The following is a 19,976-nucleotide window of genomic DNA, read 5'->3' as shown; positions in this document are numbered from 1 at the left end:
TTTACATCCGGGACCTTTTTCACATTCACTCTCCCGGTCGCTCCTTGAGGTCTTCAGGCCAAGACCTTTTTACTGTTCCTAGAACACGTTTTAAAACAAGAGGCGATCGTGCGTTCTGTGTGGTGGCTCCAAGGCTCTGGAACTCTCTTCCATTAGCCTTGAGAGTTTTGGACTCGGTAGAAAATTTTAGTAAACACCTTAAGACACATCTTTTTAGACAAGCTTTTAACTAGCTATATGGTGTTGATGTAATGTGTGTTGTGGTTTTTATTTTATTTTACTGTGAATCACTTTGTGACCCTACATGTCTGTGAAAAGTGCTATATAAATAAAGTTTACTTACTTACTTACTTACTAACACAGGCACAAAACAGGCGTTAAATAATGACACAAATACCAGTAAATTGACTAATGAAAACCTTAGTAAATCACCTTGCACGATTCATTGAAATACTCTCCTCCCATAAATTTTGCGCCTGAAAGGGAAACTCCAAAATTAAGGTCAGCACTAGCGCAAGCTGTTAGTAAATCTGGCCCTAAATGCGAAAAACATACTGATCGCTGTGATATTATTGCATCACATAGTATTTCTGCTTCAAGTGAGGAGAGAAAAGTTCTCTGCTTTTGATTGACAAGATGCAGGAGGTCAAGAACAACAGTACTTCAAACAAGTGTCCCTCATCACTCTCTGCCTCATTCGCTCTTATTTTCTCTCTCTTCTGGGCAATTCTTTTAATCTGACATAAGTGTCAGAAACCCCGGGGCTGCACTAATGCTCGCTCTCGGGAATCACCACCTTCCACTCTCCTCCGTTACTCCGTTTCATCTCTCTCTCTATCACAGACTACCCAGGGGCCAATCACTTGCAATCAGCCGCAACAGCAAGTCTGATCAGACGTACATCTTCTGCTAATGTCTTCTGAGAGGAGATTAACACAGTTTTGTCATCTTCTAAACAGGGTCCATAAAACAACAGTAGGGGGTGAGGGATGGAAAGATAGGACGAGCTCAGGGAGAAGAGATGCGGACCTGGTGTCACGACCTCCACTGGACGGAGGGCTTTGTTGCCGTGCGTTGGAGGGGAAGGATGGGAATTAGAGCTAGAGGCTTCATCTGATCAGCTTTAGTTCATCTTAACACTAGCTGGAGGACAGAGTTAATTGAAGAGGATTCTTGGGAAGCTTAACACCATGGATTGAGGTGTGATTGAGAGACCAGAAGACCTTGTGTGCAGGAGCTTCGGTGTTGTTTATAAGCGAATGCACTCATTGACTTGTAGCACTTTTCTCAAGCACTTAGGATATCTAACACCCTCCACCTGCTTAAGAGCCTGCATGTTTTCTCAGTCCCAGACTCTTACAGAGGATGACCAGCTGTCCTCTCCCTTCCTAAGTCCTCCATAGATCCCTCATGAGACCACTAACAGATCCTGGTTTCCATTCCACACACAACTCTTGTCCCCCCTACAGGTCTGACCTTTCCACTCTCTCCTCATGAAGCCTATGATCAATGGGCTGGACAATAGCAGGACAATCACAGTCTCATTGTCCTCTCTGGTGGACGATTGAAGAGATGAGCTTACTGCCCTTTGACATAATAGGGTCGTAATTACCAGCCCATGCCCTAATATTCAGGGTCAGCGGTCTCGTCCGAACGTCCACTGCAGGGACAATGTCCATCTCAATGAAGACACCATCGCAGACTGAATGCTTTCTATAGGCTTTAGACCTTAAAACAGACACCTGTTGTCTTTCATAGAAAGACAAAACGCAGGGTGGAGTTGAGGACAAAAGCGGATAAGGCATTGTTTGGAAGCGAATTAATTATGGAATCCTGCAAGGTATGTGTGGCGGTTTATGAGTAGTATTGAAAGATGTTCCAAATGGGACAAAATACTTCAATTAGATGCATGTAATCCGAGGACGTTCGGTTAGACACGTAAAGAGGTCTGATACTTGTGTCAATAAAGACACTGGTGGTTTCTATTCAGATGATCGCAAATAAATAAATAGTGGACAAAGAGGTAAAACTGCAGGAAAAATAAATAGAAATGTGAGGAGAAGTGGAACGGGAAAAAAACGAGAGAGAGAGGGACAGGAAAATGAGAGTGAATAGAGCTTCAGCGCTGGGTGGTCTTCAGAGTGTGTGTGTGTCCTTTCGGAAATTCAAAACTGACTTAACTCTGCCAGGTTATATTTCTAACACAAGTGTGACTCTCTCCGTTTCTAACTCCCTCCGTTTCTGCCCTTTTTTTCTCATCCTGCACATCCTGCACCTTGGAGTAATTAAAAAATTATAAAATAAAAAAGTCATAACAATAATAAAAACAACAATGTTACGCAAAAAAAGAAGAAGAAGTAAGTCTTAAATGTTTTTGTACATTTTGAAACATTTATTTCCATCATTCTTTGCATGGTTCTATCCAGCATTTTTATGCATTATCCCATAATCGCATAAAAATATGTTGATGGAAAACCAGCTTTACAAGTTGGGAAATGTGACTGAGAAATTGATTATAAATTGAACATATTGGACAATTGTGGCTGCTGCTACCAAGACCAAGAAAAGAGAAAGACACACACACAGAGAGCGAGAGAGAGAGAGAGCGAGAGAGAGAGAGAGACTTGCCGAAGGCAGAGAAAGTGAAGTCAAGACCTGAGCTAATGGCTAACATATTTATGACACTTTTATGATGCTGGCTTATCTCTGAAGCCGCTGCTCAGAAGGATCAACAGCGGCTAATCCACATCACATATGCACACACACACACTCACTCACATTATCTCATGAGTAACCAGGTCCAAGTTGGAATAACAGAGTCATTTTATGACATTTATCTAGTTCATGGTCTTTAATGCAATTCCTTGCCCCTTTTGTCACTTAACAGGCTTGTTATGTTATTTGCAATCCAAATATAGACACACACATACTACCTGTTAAATATATAGTTATTTAACTTCTATACAGTATTTACACACTTTGTCATGACTATATGTTTACTAAATTCTATTCAAACCTTGGCACCACACCAGTCACTACTCGGTTGACCACTGGTTTATATCTGACCAAAATTCCCTAAGTTATCCTTTTTTTTTTTACTTTTCAAACACTGCTTTCACTCTTATCTGACACACGATAAGACCAAACTGCTTTCACACTACATCTGAATGAAGAGAAAAAGAAACACAGCAAAAACCAGACATAAAAAAGAGAGATGATTATCATCTCTGCCCTCCAGCATGAACACACAAATTCCCTCATTGATCGGTTCCCACCTTCTTCTACAGTATTTATTAATTGCATCTGCAGTGACTGATGCCATGATCCACTCACTGCATTCCTCATCGCTGTAATGTGCGTGTGCAAGATGATCCTATGAGTGATGTTGCTGTAACCCCTGAGAAGCCTGTTTGTCAGCGAGGGGACCAAGCTGCGTCAAACCCTACTGGCTTTAATCTATATTATATTTGCCTAGGTTTTATTTATCGCTCTTCTGTCTGTATCTGCTTCTTCGTACTGTTCGCCTGCCCTCTCTCGCTCTCTGATCCCCCCCGAACCTGTCAAAAGTTTCCTGAAACTTTTTTAAAGACAGTCGCAAGGTCTTACCAAATTAAGGTATGATGGTAGCTAGAGGCGAATGCACACAAAGGACGCGTTTTAACCTTTATGTGTGAGAGCTACGCTCGAGGTAAATTATGATGTGGCCATCTGCTGTACAGGAGTGTGTGTGTGTTGCTGTATTTTATATAAGGAGCTACGTAGCGCATTGAAGGAAAAGGAAGAAGGGGGCAACACAGCAGGCAACAACTCCAGGGTAGGTCTTTCTGAATCATATCAAGATCCCAGCTAGAGGTTCAGATCTGATAGACAGGAACTCCTCCTACACTACACACACACGGCATTTCAGGAAGTTCTTTAAGAAGGGGTGGCTCAGGCAGGTGACAAGAAAACACTCTTTTCTCCTCTCAGTCTGCTGTGGGGGCAGGGACGGCAGAAGCAGGGATATGGACGTGAAGTCTCTCTGAAATGCAGCTCATTGTCTTGTCTACTGTCCTCTGAGGAGAGCGGGCAGCTGAGAGAGGCAGGGGGCCAAACATCTCACATTCCTAACAATTCCTGCATAGCAAACAAGGAGGAGCTGACTTGCGATGTGTGTGTATGCGGAGGGGAGGTTCACCCAAAAGATGCAAATGCACTCTCGTGTGGTTAAAAACATGTAGGGTTAGATATCTACAAAACCAGGAGTTATAGTCAAATAAGAATGTCTAGGTATATAGTGTTACTACTTTATGCTATTTTTTGACTTTTTAAGCATTTTGTACAGTATGTTGGAAAATATGTCAGTATCTTTTTAGTAGTGCCCTTGTCATTTGCATTAGTTTTATTAGCAATAATTTTAATAACTTTAGTACTTCAATTTAAACAGTTTCAGTTAACAGACAAAGCATTTCTAATTCTAATTTATTTTATTTCAGCTCTATTTAGTTTTAATTTTAATTAACAATTACAACACTGTTTGCTGCATAAAAAAGTACTGTGGCGAAATTATTTCACAGTGATGGTATCAAATACTACTGTGGTACTTTAAAATATATTATGGTATTGAAATTCATGTACCATTGTAATTACATGGTAATAATAATAATTCATTATATGCATATAGTGCTTTTCTGCGTACTCAAATAGCTTTACATATGAAAGGGGGGATATCCTCAAACACCACCAATATGCAGCGTGATGTGACAGCAGCCAAATTGTGTCAGAACGCCCACCACACACCAGCATACTGGTGGAGAGGAGACAGTGATGAAACCAATCAGAAATATATGAGGATGATTAGGAGGTCATGATGGACAGATTTGGTCATGATGGCTAATGGGCAAATTTGGACTGGATGCTGGGGGTAAACCCCGAGTCTTTTTCGAAGGACATCCTGGGATCTTTCATGACCCTTGAGAGTCAGGACCTCGATTTAATGTCTCATCAGAAGGACAGTGCTCTTTGACAGTATAGTATCCCCATCACTTTACTGGGGCGTTAGGACCCAGACAGACCACAGGGTGAGCACCTTCTACTAGCCTAACCAAGACCTCTTCCAGCAGCAACCTAGTTGTCCCAGGAGGTCTGCCGTCCAGGTACTGACCAGGCTTAACCCTACTTAGCTTCAGTTGGCAGCCAGTCTTGGGCTAAAGGGTGATATGGCTGCTACATGGTACTCAGGGTTACTTCCAAAAATACCATGGAGCTAATATACTAAAAGTCTAAAATCCTGTGGTAATACCATGGTATTTCTTGAAATTTTCCTGTAAGAGCATGGTGCATCAAGGTACTTCCAAACTATGGTAAAAGTTGCCCCACACCCCCCTCATTTGATCTCTCCTCATTGATTTTTCTTTTTTTTTTCTTCTGTCTTTTTCCACTATTCACTCATAGTCATAATTGCCTCGCTCCATGGGGCGCAGAATCATTGTCCCCTCATTGCAAAGCCAACATTTTGTCCCCTCACTGCAAATGCTCTGGCCTGCAATTGCTTTTCTGGCACCCCATAAACCACCCCTCTCAGCCCTGTCTGTCTCTTTCAACACATCTCACAGGCAGGATTACTCTTACAATCATTAGCAAATAGCACTCGCTTCAAGCAGGCTTGGCAGTGGGCTCTCTCTGGACCACTATATTAAATTCTGCAGAGGGGTCGGGGCGGTGTATTCGGCATGAACTCTAGCTAAGTGGTGCTCTCTTGAAGAGCTGATGCTTCTGAGAATAGGTCGTGTCCCGTCCACTTGTTTTGTTCAGTGGCCAGACCGCAGAGACTGCAAAGGGGCTACTCGGGGCTGGGCTATAGCCAGTAGCGGCGGGACATGCTTTGACAGCTCATGGTGAAAAAAAAGAGATTCCCTAAGACAAACGCCTTAAAAAATGTGCATTTCAAAACCTGAATGTGAGCTACAGCTTATTGGTTTGCACATTAAGCTGTGACGCTCATGTGGAAATTTTAAGTTTGAGTCCTATTTCACTGTCTCCTACAGATCACCTCCTGTTTTCTCAACTAAAATTTTAAATTTGTCAACTTAAACATGAATAAGTTGGTGTCATACAATGCTCAAGGTCTTCGAGTTATAGAATCAGATTTCCAGATAGAACCTACGCTAAAGTTGCCCTGTGAGGACCACGTGAACACAGAAAAAATGAAGGTAAGGTCTGTTCGGTGCTGGTAGATGCCAGGGAGGGTCGTGGCCTCTGGGTAGAGATATTGCGCACGAGAGAGAGAGAGAGATAGAGAATGAGAGTGAAAAAGAGAGATAGAGAAAGGCCCTTATTGATTCTAGGAGCTTTTCACATGCTAATGTTCTCGCTGTCGGCTTTGGTCCCCCACCTCCTCTTAGCCAAGAGCCTTCAAAGGGAGGCTGCCACACAAAGACAGGGAGAATGCACTGTGCTGCCCGCTGAATGGACGCTCTCGCATAGCGCGCAATATATGCTTTAAAAAACACCAAGAACAGCTTATGACATAGAGAACATTGCACTGGAGAATCAGGCAGACTCTTTAAATCTCAAATGGAACGGATAAAATCTAACAGTTTGATTACATGCATCAAATCAGAGCCAAAGAAAGCAGTAACAACTTACAGTGAAAATAAGCAACATTAAGTCTAGATTTTTTCCCCCCTCTCAAGTGATCCAAAATTCAACACAGCGCAAGAATTCCTTAGACATACTGAATGCACATGCACAGGGTTATGGATTGTGGTTACTATGAATGTGCGGCCACAAGCTCGTGCCTCTAAGCGGAGGTGTGTGCCGACGAGGTGGTGAGCGAGCAGAAAGAGTTTCTGGATTCTCGGATTAATGTCCAGCAAGGGATATTAAAGGGTAAATGTGTCAACACCACGGCAACGATGAGTGAATTACGCTTCGCAACAGTATCTTTTTCAAATTACTGCTTTGCTTTCTGTCATGTGTGTTAGTTTTTGAAGGTTGAGTATTGCAAATATAATCAGGAGAAATGCATGTGTGGTTGGATTGCGAAAGTCTTTGTACACACACATAAATGTTCTGGGAGTCTGTTAAGGGAAATATACTCAGGTTTTTTTTTAAGTAAGCCACATGTGTAAGAGGAGGCACGCAACATTGTAATGTTTTAAAGGGTCATTTACAGGCCAGGAGGAGTGAGCGTGAGTGTGCGTGAGTGTGTGTGTGTGTGTGTGTGTGTGTGTGTGTGTGTGTATTCTAATTATAAAATGCATAAGTTTGGTTCTTTAATAACTATCGATTTAAATATACATCTTTAAAGAACTTCTCAGCATTCTTTCTAGTGAACACTTGGAAAAAGGCATAACTATTATACAAGCTAGCTAAGAACACTGAAGCTATTAAAGAGAGAAATATCTATAATGATATTATATTTTACAGAAAATACTTCATAATTATAAGATTTGATTAGATCATATTTGTAAAATAATAGATAAATCTATGTATAAATCGTAATTACGATGACTTAATTACTAAATTAAAAAAAAGATTAGTATATGAATTATTTAGCTAAAAACTGAAAATTCTGTCAGTATTTACTCACCCTCAAGTTGTTTCAAACCTCTATTTGTTTATTTGTTCTGCTGAACACAAAGTAAGATATTTGGAAGAATGTTTTAATCAAACAGATATCATTCCCCATTGACTTCCATAGTATGTATTTTTTCCTACTATAGTCAATGGGGAATGAGATCTGTTTGATTAAAACATTCTTCCAAATATCTTCCTTTGTGTTCAGCAAAACAAATAAACACATAGAAGTTTGGAACAACATGAGGGTGAGTAAATACTGACAGAATTTTCATTTTTGGGAGAACTAACTCTTTAAGTTTTTTTGTTTGTGTGTTTGCTAGCTTTAGTTTGCAATTCAATGTGATATAAAGGCCAACAATGAATCATTTTGTCACACTAAACTGCTACTTGATGAAAAAGTAAATTTTTGCCAAAAAAGCTAAACTATTTTAAAAACCATTGAGTCACCGTCAAGCTAAAAATGTAGCTAAGTTAGTAGCTTAGGTACTTTTGCTACTTTTTACTCCTCAAGGACACCAAATTATTTTCTCATTTCACAGTTACATTTTGGTAACCAAACTGCTAAGCGACAATGTCAAGCTACATTACAAAGCTTCTATATAAGGATTCCATTCCTATGTTTCGAAATTCCTTGATCAAATTTATGTCTACCGAAGTGCTTTAGCAAAAACACTTCATCTTCCCCTCCCGCCTTTCTGTGTCTTTCTCTCAGCGCTAACAAAGACATAAAGTCACAACTAATTGCATTCAGTGACAAACTGAGTGGCTTTTTCCACAGCAGCTGGTCTGGGAGAGACCAATCCACTCTAACGAAAACCCCAGGAATGGAATAAACCCTCAAGTCTAATGGCAAGCATTAGATCCAGCCATGCTTCAGCCCCTCCAAATAATTACTAGTATTAATGTGCATTGTGAAGTCGCCGCTGTGACCCCTCTGGGCTAATCACTAGTGTTGCCGTGCATTGTGGAAACAGGTCTGCCAACCCCCAAAATAATCCCATTACTAAGTCTGTCCTTTCTCCAGCTCCTGTTCTTGTAGACACGCTCTCAGCTAATTGACATCTGTTAACTGACGTCCTATCTAGAAGTGCCGAGAGTGAGTTTTGCGAAGAGCACTTTAGTCAGGAATCCCTGAGTACGCTGCCGAGTATGCATGTTTGTGCAACGGAGAGTTCAAAAAGTGCCTTTGTGTGTCTATGAATAACACTTCTTTCATTCACGTTTGCATATTTACCTAAGTGAGAAAACACTGAGCCACTTCAGGTCCTGTCATTCAGACTGCACATAGAAAGTTTTGTCATTTTGTTCAAACTACTAGCACTAAGATTAATTTGTGACATCAATCATTATGAATCAAACCATTCATATTAGGCCTTCATAAACACTTCATTGGTAGAAAAGAACAACTGCATTCATGGGCTCCATCTGGTGCATTTGTACAGAGAAAAATTTGGCAGCGTCCTAATCAAACCCGAAGACAAAGACACACAGCAGCCATGCTGACTGTAAAGTTAACCGTGCCCCTCTCGCATAAAACAGGTCAGCCGTTTCAACATCTCTTTCAGAAGAAAATGATGGCTCGGGCCTTCCTGTCTTTGACACAGGCTCAGGCTGACCTATGACCTTCTCTGGAAGGAAGCCAACTTAAGAGCTCCATGTCTGAAGCGGGAAAAGAAAGGAGCAGGGCACTAACTGATGGGGAGGATCGCATGAAGTTGCTGGGTTGACCGCTGACTTCCGCCGTTGATGGACATCTTGTCAAAAGAACACAAACTCTTTGGCATGAAGCATGTGTGGAGAGCAGGGGCTAAATGAATGCTGGGTTAATCAGGAAGAATGGGGGGACAGACCCTCAAGCAGTGAGTCAATAAGGCTCATCCACTCAAAAGATAAACGCTGGCATGTGGACGCTGAGACAGTGCTGTCCACACCGCTGTCCCAGTGATGCTAAAGGAGATCTGTGCTCAGCTCTTCTTGATCTAAGGGATCCAGACCGCCGGCAATGAATGTGTTTCAGATGGCGTAATTAAAATATAATTAAACACCAGAGAGATGAGACTAGCGCTATCAGAATTTCTCAAAATGGAAAGTGAGCTAGTTCACATTAGCAAAATTTGCTTAGCGTGTAGTTTCAACAGACTTTCTTGGGAAATTATGTGAATTTATCAATAAGGACACTGGATAGATTAATCTGGTTATTTCAGGCATTCGCCTTACAAAAAAAGTGCAGTGATGGAATCATACTTTGGTACTTTGATATATATATATCTACCATATATGGGGGCATTTCTGGAGACAGCCGGATCTTCTGGAAAACACAGGCGATTTACAAGGTATTGCAAAGAGTACTATGGTATCACCATGCTCCATTTTCATTGTAAGCATTTCTTCATGATATTTTTTCTTATGTCAGACAACATAAGCATGGGTGCAAACAATTTGACTAGTTTGCATTAGCAAAACAAGGTTAGCAGGTAGTTTTAACAACTCCTTCTGAGAAATGTAATTTTATCAATGATGGTATATACTAATATTAAGTAGAAAATGTCCTATTATAGAAATTATTATGATTGCACAAAGGCACAGCGATTGCATCAGAAGGTAATAGGCTACAATCTGGTAGTTTGAAGGCAGTGATTTCATTGAAAAAACTGTAAAAAAAAAGGGCATTTGTCGCCAATAAACTTGCATTAGCATGGGCGCTAACAGTTCTATAGGAGGGGGACAGTCACCTCCATCCCTCACCCTTCCCACCAGTTCTGTCCTTCAGGCCGTTTTCCACCCCCGGTGCATCCATCACAACATGACAACTGAAGGGCTGTGAGCTGTCAGGGGAGCTTCCGTATGGGAGCACCGGATGATGATAGACAGGAAGAGGTCAAGGAGAACAACGCACACATGAGCAAGCAATTGCACACGTACAGACAGCGAGAAAGATGCAGACAGACCAGAGTGTCTGAACTCAAAAACACAAACGTCAGACTCCGCCCGTCGATTCAAAAGATCCGTAATTAATCACGCGAATCATATTATCCAAATTATTTCAAACATATACAGCATGCCGCCATGATCACAGAGCGAAGAGGTTGGACCCAACCTTTGCTCGATCTCGCTGAAAGGACGAGCCGCCCATTGTCTTTGAGAGACAAGTTTGCTGGCTTTGCATTTCACGGAGGAAATATGCAAATGGTGTATTTGTCTGATATCAAAGGACACCTCTCTCCATCTCTCTTTCCTGGGACAGCTGACAGTCCATTCAGGGGCCGATGGAGGGGCTCATAGGGAAGAACTGAGGAGGATCGTGACAGGAATCAACATATGTGCTTGCCATCAAAAGCAAAAAAGGAAGTGATGAATATTCATACGTAGGAGCATTTTGGCAGGCGGCGGCTATTGTTTAACAAAGAAAAGAGCAAAAACGACTCACAGCTGAGGATGATGAGTCTCATACACCTGCTCATAATTATGACAGCGAAGAGATACAAATGCAAGCTTTTTCTAATTAGGCACACACAGCCGCATACAGGTGCTAAGGTGCAAAGTTTACACAGGGAAAAAAAAGCTGCGTCTCAACAATAATACATGAGAAAACCGGATCAATACCTCTTCTCGAGTACGCCAATTTGCTTAATGTGTGATTAAAGCTAAAATGTACTTTTTCATGGTGAAGTCGATGTAAACGGCGTTCTCTCGAGAGTCTCAGCTCACATACATAAATAATGTCTTGTCAAGCATCGTTTTCCTTCCAGTTACACAAACTGCTGTCTGTTCTGATTCAAAGAGCAGTGTTTCAAATTATCACACCTTCCCATCATGCTCTAGTTTTCAAGGCCTTTATCCTTTCTAATTACTTAAATATGAATGAGCATTAGAATTACATTAGCACCCATTAAAACAACAATGCGGTGGCACAATGGTTGAGTGATGTATCAGATGGTACTTTGATATACTTGCATGATACATTTAAAATACCATAGTATCACTGAAAAGAAAGACCCATGGCGCGAGTATATTTTTTAGACAAGGTGTGTCACAACAAACTACCAAACAGTACCATGGCACTACCATGTTTTTTTGTTTTGTTTTTTTTACATGTATATCCCCTCCTACTGTGGTGGTACTATGGTACCAAGATGGTTTCACGGCTTTGAAATATACCATGGTGCTGAAATACATGTATTATGGTACTACCAATAATTATATGGTAGTACTATGCTATTATCTAAAATGTTATGGTATTTTTTATACTTTTTTTTGTAAATGTTACAGAAGTAACAAGACACTGCTCTTTGAATCAGAACAGACAGCAGTTTTGTGGAAATGCACTAAAGTAATACCATATTATCTTTTAAAACATACTGATGTACTATTTAAATAGTATGAATGTCATATCATGTTTTTTTTTTTTTGAAATGCACTAAAGTAATACCATATTACAGTATCTTTTTAAAATATACTGACGTACTATTTAAATAGTATGAATGTCTGTCCCATGGTACAACCATGCTTGCTTGGACATGGATCACGGTAACAGTAGCAGTACCTCTTTTCTAAGAGACACTATCATGGGGATAGATTTTTAGAAATACTGTAGCACATTTTTTGAAGAGGCATATTTGTTAAAAGAGCTGAAAATTCACTAGTGTTGGTTGGATTTTTCTCCATGTTGCCGTGCTGTTTCGCTAATCTACGTGTACGTTTACAGTGTAGTGAAAAGCTGAGAGTGGGCTGTCATTCTTCATTGCAGCCTAGCATCTCAGCAGGCTTTTACACGTCTCCAGCTCGCCGGACGCCCACTAACAAGCAGAGATTTCCTCTCTGTCCTCACCTCCTACTCAACACAGCAGATGAGCAGTGAGAAAACAGCAAACTCTTAAAAAGAAGAAAAGACACCAAATCCTCTGGCCAAGTCTCCGCTCCATTCACCAACAGAACGACGGCTGTTTTGTGGCCGTCTCTCGCTCTTCTGTTCTTGGACCTGTCCATCTAGGCTGCAGCTGTCAAAATTTTGACGTCTTAATCAATCTCGGCCATGACCCCCGTCTCTTGGGGAGGAGAGGAGGATAAAGCCAGGGGTCACCCCTGACCCTGTCTAGTATTCCTCCCCTCTCACCCCCATCCCCGATCACGACATCCCAACAATTGGGGAGAGGCTCCCATTGAGGCATTCTGGGGTACAGGGCTTGTATCCCTTATCCTCAATGGGCTTTTTTCACAAGGTCCTTGGGACGCCCCATTGAGAAAGTTCTCGTCCTCGCCTAAGCCCTCACATTGAAGGTGAACCTCTGCATCCCTCTTGGCCTGGGCTGCACACACAGACTTATTAAACAGACAGTGACTTGCATCTGCATGCTGGGATAGAAAGCCACCTTTTGAACCCGCTTCAATGAGGAGACAACTGCCTGTTGCCTTGCTGAAGACAGCGTGTGATGGCTTAATCAGACATTGATGACAGACATGTTTAAATAACACAGATATAAAGAAGATGGTCTAAAGATAAGAGAAGAAAGCACCTAGGATATTTATGAAAGCAGGAAATTGGAATATTGGCAACAAAATACTAAATATGAATTGTGATTAGTTTTTATTGGTCAACTTTTTGCATTGGCCAATATCAAAAACTGCATAGAAAGTTTTTCCTTTTCACCAATGCTCAGCAATAAGATTTTTTTTTGTTTGTTTGTTTGTTTTTTTGCTGGTCTGTAATTGAATGATCAATTTAAGTTTTAGCACTGAATTTTGTATATTTTCTAGAACGAAAAAAAAATCATCAAATGCAAATGTTTCTTTAGAAACCTCTATGTTTGCCAGCTACTAGTGTTTTTGATGACAATCAGATCAGCAGAACGAGAAAACCAAACATAGTTTGCAATTTATAAAAAAATTAACGGTAACACTTTACAATAAGGTTCATTAGTTAACATTAGTGAATGCATTAACTAACATGAACTAACGACGAGCAATACATTAGTTACAGTGTTTATTAATCTTTGTTAATCTTAGTTAATACAAATACAGCTGTTCATTGTGCGTTCATGTTAGTTCACAGTCCATTAACTAATGTGAACTAATACAACCTTTGATTTTAATAACGTATTAGTAAATGTTGGAATTAATATTAACTAAGATTAATAAATGCTGAAGAAGTATTGTTCACATATTGTACATGTTAACTAATGAACCTTATTGTAAAGTGTTACCAAATTAACGTATAAGATTGATATATGTTGCATTGGTGACTCAGCTACAGCACTAACCCTAACCCTAACTGTCTTGTTCGCTGTGCAAACAAGTGGCCAAAATTATCCTCAACAGCTTTTATGACTTGACTTGTTGTTGTTGTTGTTGTTGTTGTGTCATTTTTTCTATGAGTTGGGAAATTAAATCTAAAAACTTTTGCAGACTCCAAACAACAGCAATATCAAAATCGCTCTCTTCCAAATATCTAAGAGAAATGAAATCATCAACGCAAGCCCTGAAGTGATTTAAGTAAAACGTTTTACCAAATGTCTGTGTGGAAACTCCGTTCTGCTCTTGGTAAATTACAGCCTCTTTCCTTCATTTCAACATATCTGAACGGCAAAAGAGAGCAGAGGGAAAGAGACGGAAAGCTAAGGAGCGAGTGGGGAACACGGCCACTGCCAGTGAGCTCTGCTAATAAAAGAGTGGCCAAGACAAACGTCCAGATCCCTGAGAATGGCCTTTCCCAGTGTACCCCTTCAACCACCCACACAAGCACATCCACAGAGAGAGATCGCCCGCGGTGAATGCGGACCGCCCCCCCTTGAGCCCGCAAGAGCCCTAAATTACAGTCCGTATTTGTCATGCAATTAGCCCGCTGAGATAGCGCTCATAAATAAAGGCCGTTAGACTGGCCAGTCGGCCGTTTATCACCCCGCTCAAACGATGACCCTCTCCTGGACCAGACAGAAAAGAAAGAAAGGGCGTGCTCAAACTGTCTACATGTCCTCTGACTCTTCCTTTTTGCTTGCACTGACCTCAGCATTACCCCAAACGGTATATCATGGCTTTTTCAGTGCCGTATGGCCTGACTACGGACACTGGGAATCAAAGCCAGCACGGAGAAAGAGAAACGGCCCTCTGGTGACAGAAGCAATCTATCTGATCCTCTCCTTTTCTTCTTTTATCTGTTTTGCTCTTTCAGTGTTTTGCCAATCGCATCTTTTTCCTTTAATGTGAACTGAAAACCACCAGACATGCTCTTGAGAGATAGCAAGCGAGAACGAGAGTGAAAAGGGTACGAGAGCATTCGCCCATGATCTAATTAAGCAGATTCTGCACATAAACCACACGGCTGTTGCTCCAACAAAATAATTAGCGCCAACGTTTCTCATGCGCAAATCCACTGGGAGGTGTTTTGATATCAAACAGGGCGATTCATAATCATAACCAGACCTCTCGAATAACAACACTCGCTTAAACCACAGTACCCAGCTGTCTACATCTGAGTAAACTCTCACATCCCTGAGAGGGGAAAAGTGCATCCGGGTCAGCCTCTCACTTATAATGATCTCATCTTAAATTATGGAATATATTGCTTCTGGGCGATCAGGGTGTTTTTGTTTTTTTTTTACTTTTCACATGGGAGGTGCATAAATCTCGTTTCATAACATAACCAGGTGAAACGCTCTGTTGGAAAAACTTGAGCATGGGAGTTATCCGAGCTCTTACCTTGGCATGTTCCCCCGTGTTCCTCATAGCCAGGGTTACACAAACAGTTTCCAATAGGCACCAGCCATTCTCCATCTGCTCCGCAGTACATTTTAGGGACCTCACGTTCCTCTGAATTGTCCACACAAGATCCGCGTACCTCCACTAGTGATGAGGTGTCCGCACCGGTGGTGGTGTCTGGAAACTGGGCCAGGTTGCGTACAGTGAGGGGGCATTTCTTATAGAAGATCCGTACGGATACGAGGGCGATGCAGGCGCCGACGTCCTGGAAGGCCAAGTAGAAGCCCTTCCGTGTCAAAATTCCTACATCCCGCACTTCCGTGTTCAGCTTCATGATGCGGTCTCCTATGTCGACCTGCGTGAAGCTCTCATCGGCCGCGATGGTGTCGATTTTGGTGAACTGGTTCTCTCGGATGTACCGCTCTTTGTCATTGTTGGACTCATAGTAGTAGAGGTTAAAGGTCTCCTTGCAAGTTCCCATGACTCCTGGCAAGCTGTTGCAGTCACGGAGGGTGAATTTGATCTCGATGTAGACGCGCTGAGCTCCGCCACGGGGGATCCAGTCTGTTCGGAGCCAGTTGTTCTGGTTGGGTTCCATTACGTTGCATACCTGGTACGTCCTGATTGGTATATTCTTCTCATCCATGATGCTCACCTCTTCCCACTGTGAGAGAGATGGAGGGAAAGACAGAGAGGTAAGTAGGTCTATAGAGATTCTGCAAGGGAGACTTTTGTCACAGCAGGTGCACACAATTCCAGACCCAGAGCTGGAGATTTTCAACAGACCAACAGCTGCAATGATTTCATTGATTACGATATGATAATGAATTTAAATCACACATCTGCCAGATTATGTGCACTGTTTTGTGAAAAGAAGGGGTGGTTTACCCCAAAAATGAAAATTCTGTCATAATTTACTCAATTCTGTATGATTTTCTTTCTTTTGTAAAAAGCAGAAGACATTACGAGGAATATTTCAACAGTTGTTGTCCATACAAGGAAAGTCAATTGGATCCAAAAAAGCACGGGAACCCCACTGAATTTTCAGTGTGGACAAAAAACAAATGTCTTTTTGCATTCATCATTAGAAAAGTAGAAGGTTTAGGAACAACATGAGGGTGAGTAAATTATACTATTCTATAAACTATACTATAAATACTTAAACGTTACACTTCTTTACAAACAAACTCATTGGCCATACAAATATATTATTGGATATTGTTAAATAATTAACATAATTGAAATAATATGATTCTTCGAAGCATTGTGAAAATCCATTTTTGTGTATCAGAACTGAAAGTGCCGTTCAAGCCTTTCAAAGGCTTCAAAAACAGTTGTTTTTTTGGGAGATATACGTCAAATGATTGATTGCTGAGAATTTCTTAAAACTAACGTGAAAGTATGGTTTTCAATAATAACACAGCATTACCAACACCTAAACAAATGTAGTACCCAGTAACATTTACAAGAACGCCCTGACTTCCTGGTCACCATTAATCCCATATTAAGCCATTGTAATACCATGGGGCCTAGAGTTTGATGCTTCCTGCTGGTGCGAGTTTCAAATGAGATGTATGCAATGAAGGGGAGTTTTGAAAAGGCCTGTCACGATCTATGACGCTGTCTTTTCTTCTCGCTTTTTTACTCTTTGTAAGTCATAAGTGTAGAAATCCCAGCTGTCACACCGATAAAGCTGTACATTCGGCCCGTTTGCACGAGGGAGGGGGTTCTGTCGGGACCCTGTCAATCAAACGGGTGGATGAGATAAAGCAGTAGAGGGTGGGGGGAAGCACATATCCTCAAATGCCAAGTTCACTATTAAATCTGAAACCAACCAAAAGTTGTTATGGAGAGAAAAAGGAAGGCTAATTGTGGTGTAATGAATCAAATTAATCAAATCACAAATAAAAACTTCACTTATACTTGAGTAGATTGATTTTAATATTTCAATTTTAAAAATGAGTATATGTTTTTGTTAATATAATGTATTATTTCATGCAGTTTTAGTGTTAAAAAAGATGTTATACTAATTAAATCACAACACTAACAATAATAATGTGTAAATATAATGTGCATAACTTATAAATGTGGTTGCTGACTTCATAATAATTATAATTAAGTATGAATATTAAAGTTAAGTGTGGCACACACACACACACACTGTATATATATATATACTGTATATATATATATATATATATATATATATATATATATATATATATATATATATATATACTGTATACCATCAGCAGATAGCCAACTGTTTTTCAATAATCTTATTTGTACTCATTTTAGTAAGTCAAAAAGTCCAGCTTTATTGTTGTACATGCAAAATATAGTGCAGCAAGAAATTTTAAGTTTTAAGATGTCAGCCCATAAATGATGTAAAGAAATGAACATTATAATTACAAAGCATAAAATTTCTAAATGAATTATCCTGCGCTCAGGCACTTAAACTCAAGTCGTTTCTCAGTCTGTATGAAACATCAAATTATAAGAACAAAGCCATTTCATCTGTCAAGATTTATAATTATGGATGTTAGTGTAGATCTCATTAGTCTTCTGTTTCATCTATGCACTAATGCAGAAAATACCGATTGCATACAGTGGGATAAGCAGTTTTCCATCAATTTTTGGTGTGCTTTTAGCATAGCATGAGGCCTTATTTAAACCTTGTTTTATGTACAGTGTGGAGTCGCAATTCCGCTGTGCTCAAAAAAGGTTCTTTAAATTCTCAAGTCTGCTTTTCATGTGCAAATATAGTTTCCAAGACGATCAGCACCTTCAAAAGTTGTCAATAGAGATTTTTTCCACACAAATACAAAAGTGAAAACAACACGGTCTGTCCTCTGTAGACTCACCCCTCCTTCCGTCGGACTCGCAACCCATTTCAGTTCTCCTTGCACAGTTCTCGAGTCCAGCAGTGTCACTGCGGAAAGACAAAATGCCGTGAGTCACTATCATCAACCTCCTTATGACTTATGACCAAACTGTCTCTTAAGTCACTTTCTTTTGCTACACTTTTGTTCCCAACTGAAAAGTTTTTACTCTCTCCATTTCCTCAAAGTACACTGATTTATGCTTATTGAACACATATATATTTGGCCAAATTAAGCATTTTATAAAGTTTGATTGTGGCATGATTAAGTAGGCCTATTGTTTTAATCAGTGTTCCAATTTGGCTATTGTCCAAACTAAATCTGGTCCTTTGAGAGAAGAACATAATCAGTGAACAGTGAATGTGCAAGGAATAAATAAAAGGTTTTATGTTTACAGCAAGTATTTTTTTTTTTCCTAAAGGGAAAAAAAAAATGTCTATATGTGTGCCTAGCATTTACACACCAGAACAAAGCCCTAGCATTCCCTAAATTAAAAGCGTACAGTGTAATGGGATATTTACGCGAGTTAAACAGAGACTAAATTCTACTGAAATGCTTTCATCATTTGCCTCGTGCGGGTCTCTGTTGGCCAAATACTTATTCGTATACATTTCGCTTCTGAACACTCCAAATAAAAATAATAATAATAATAATAAAGGAGTCGTGCAAGTTTCCATCAAATTATTTAAATACGCCTAAATTTGTATTCTGGTCATCCAAACCCATTTCTTGAAATGCAAATAAATGAATAATAAATACGATTAAAAAAATAGTTCCAACAAAATTAGCACCCAGAGTGTTTCCTACCAATAAAGTCCGAGTTTAAACTTCGTTTGATTAAATAAATGGCGCAGTCTTAGGATCTGCGGATATGGGAACCACAGACACTTGGAGATCCCCAAAGGGACTTTCGGAGAAAAAAATTCTATAAATCCCTTTCGCTGACAGGATACAGTCTCGAAATAAAAAAATAATAATAATAAAATATAAATAAATAAACGTCAGTCGTAGCAGTGTGCCACTCTATACCGTCGTAACCCAAACAACAACAACAAAATAACTCTTGAAGAGATTTTCCTTTCGTTTGGTAAACCCTTACCTTCATTAGGGGGGTAGACCCGTGCGGTTAATGTGAAAGTCGGTATCCAGATTATTAGCGCAAAAGTCGCTATGAACACAAGCGCAGCCATTGGTGTCATTTCGTGTGCGTCTCCTCCGCTCCGCGTGCGGACCGAAGTTGCGTCTGTCCCGGTGGAATTAGCGTTTGAGAGTGATGCACAGAGCGCTGCTGAACACCGCCGAGGGGCGGATCTTTACTGCCTGACGTGCCTGTCACAGCGAGACACAAAAAGTCAACAGTCTGTCCATTCGGGGAAATAGACAGCCCATTTTCCAGGTTTATGATAATTGGAGAATTTGAGAAGTAGCAAAAGTCTTTCTTGTTTTAATCTTTTGTGTATCATAAAAAACTAAGCTCGCGCGTTTGAGAGGGATAATGCAGTTTGCGCGTGAAAGAGAACGCGAGAGAAAGAAAGAGAGAGAGGCTGTTGTGAAAGCTCTTCTTTACATATAGAACTTGGTCCACAATATATGGGAAATATCCTGATCAGGATTATTATATCTGTATAGCCTACGTCATACAAAAGACTGCATGGAGCGCGCAAGGCATTAAAGTTATACGTTTACCGGCTCTATTGTGGGAAGCGCAAGTGCGCCGTCTAGTGTTTGCAATCTACTCCTCTAATCCACAACACTCAGACAGAAGCCAGTGTCTAAACCTGCTAGATCGTCTATAAATACTTTTATAACACTTTAGATTGACCGTTTATTCGGGCTAAA

General features: G+C 40.5%; 1 protein-coding gene across 2 annotated transcripts in view; it reads right to left on the bottom strand.

Annotated features, from left to right (window-relative positions):
* epha4a (eph receptor A4a) overlaps positions 1-19,686 on the bottom strand; it is a 40,706-nt gene extending 21,020 nt beyond the window's left edge. Inside the window, exons 1-3 of one of the 2 annotated variants that reach the window (XM_039654733.2) lie at positions 19,237-19,686; positions 18,120-18,187; positions 15,256-15,919 (exon numbers count right to left, since the gene is read on the bottom strand). In XM_039654733.2, the coding sequence (XP_039510667.2) occupies positions 15,256-15,919; positions 18,120-18,187; positions 19,237-19,336 (832 nt within the window). In that variant the 5' untranslated portion in view covers positions 19,337-19,686. The remainder of the gene's footprint in view (positions 1-15,255; positions 15,920-18,119; positions 18,188-19,236) is intronic. The other variant, XM_039654734.2, reaches the window with a different exon arrangement.
* Between the last annotated feature and the right edge of the window lie 290 nt (positions 19,687-19,976).

Source organism: Pimephales promelas, chromosome 5 (assembly GCF_988280905.1).
Source record: "Pimephales promelas chromosome 5, fPimPro1.hap1.1, whole genome shotgun sequence".
Lineage (NCBI taxonomy): Eukaryota > Metazoa > Chordata > Actinopteri > Cypriniformes > Leuciscidae > Pimephales > Pimephales promelas.
Note: the sequence above shows the minus strand (reverse complement) of the source record. Positions and strands in the feature narration are given on the sequence as shown.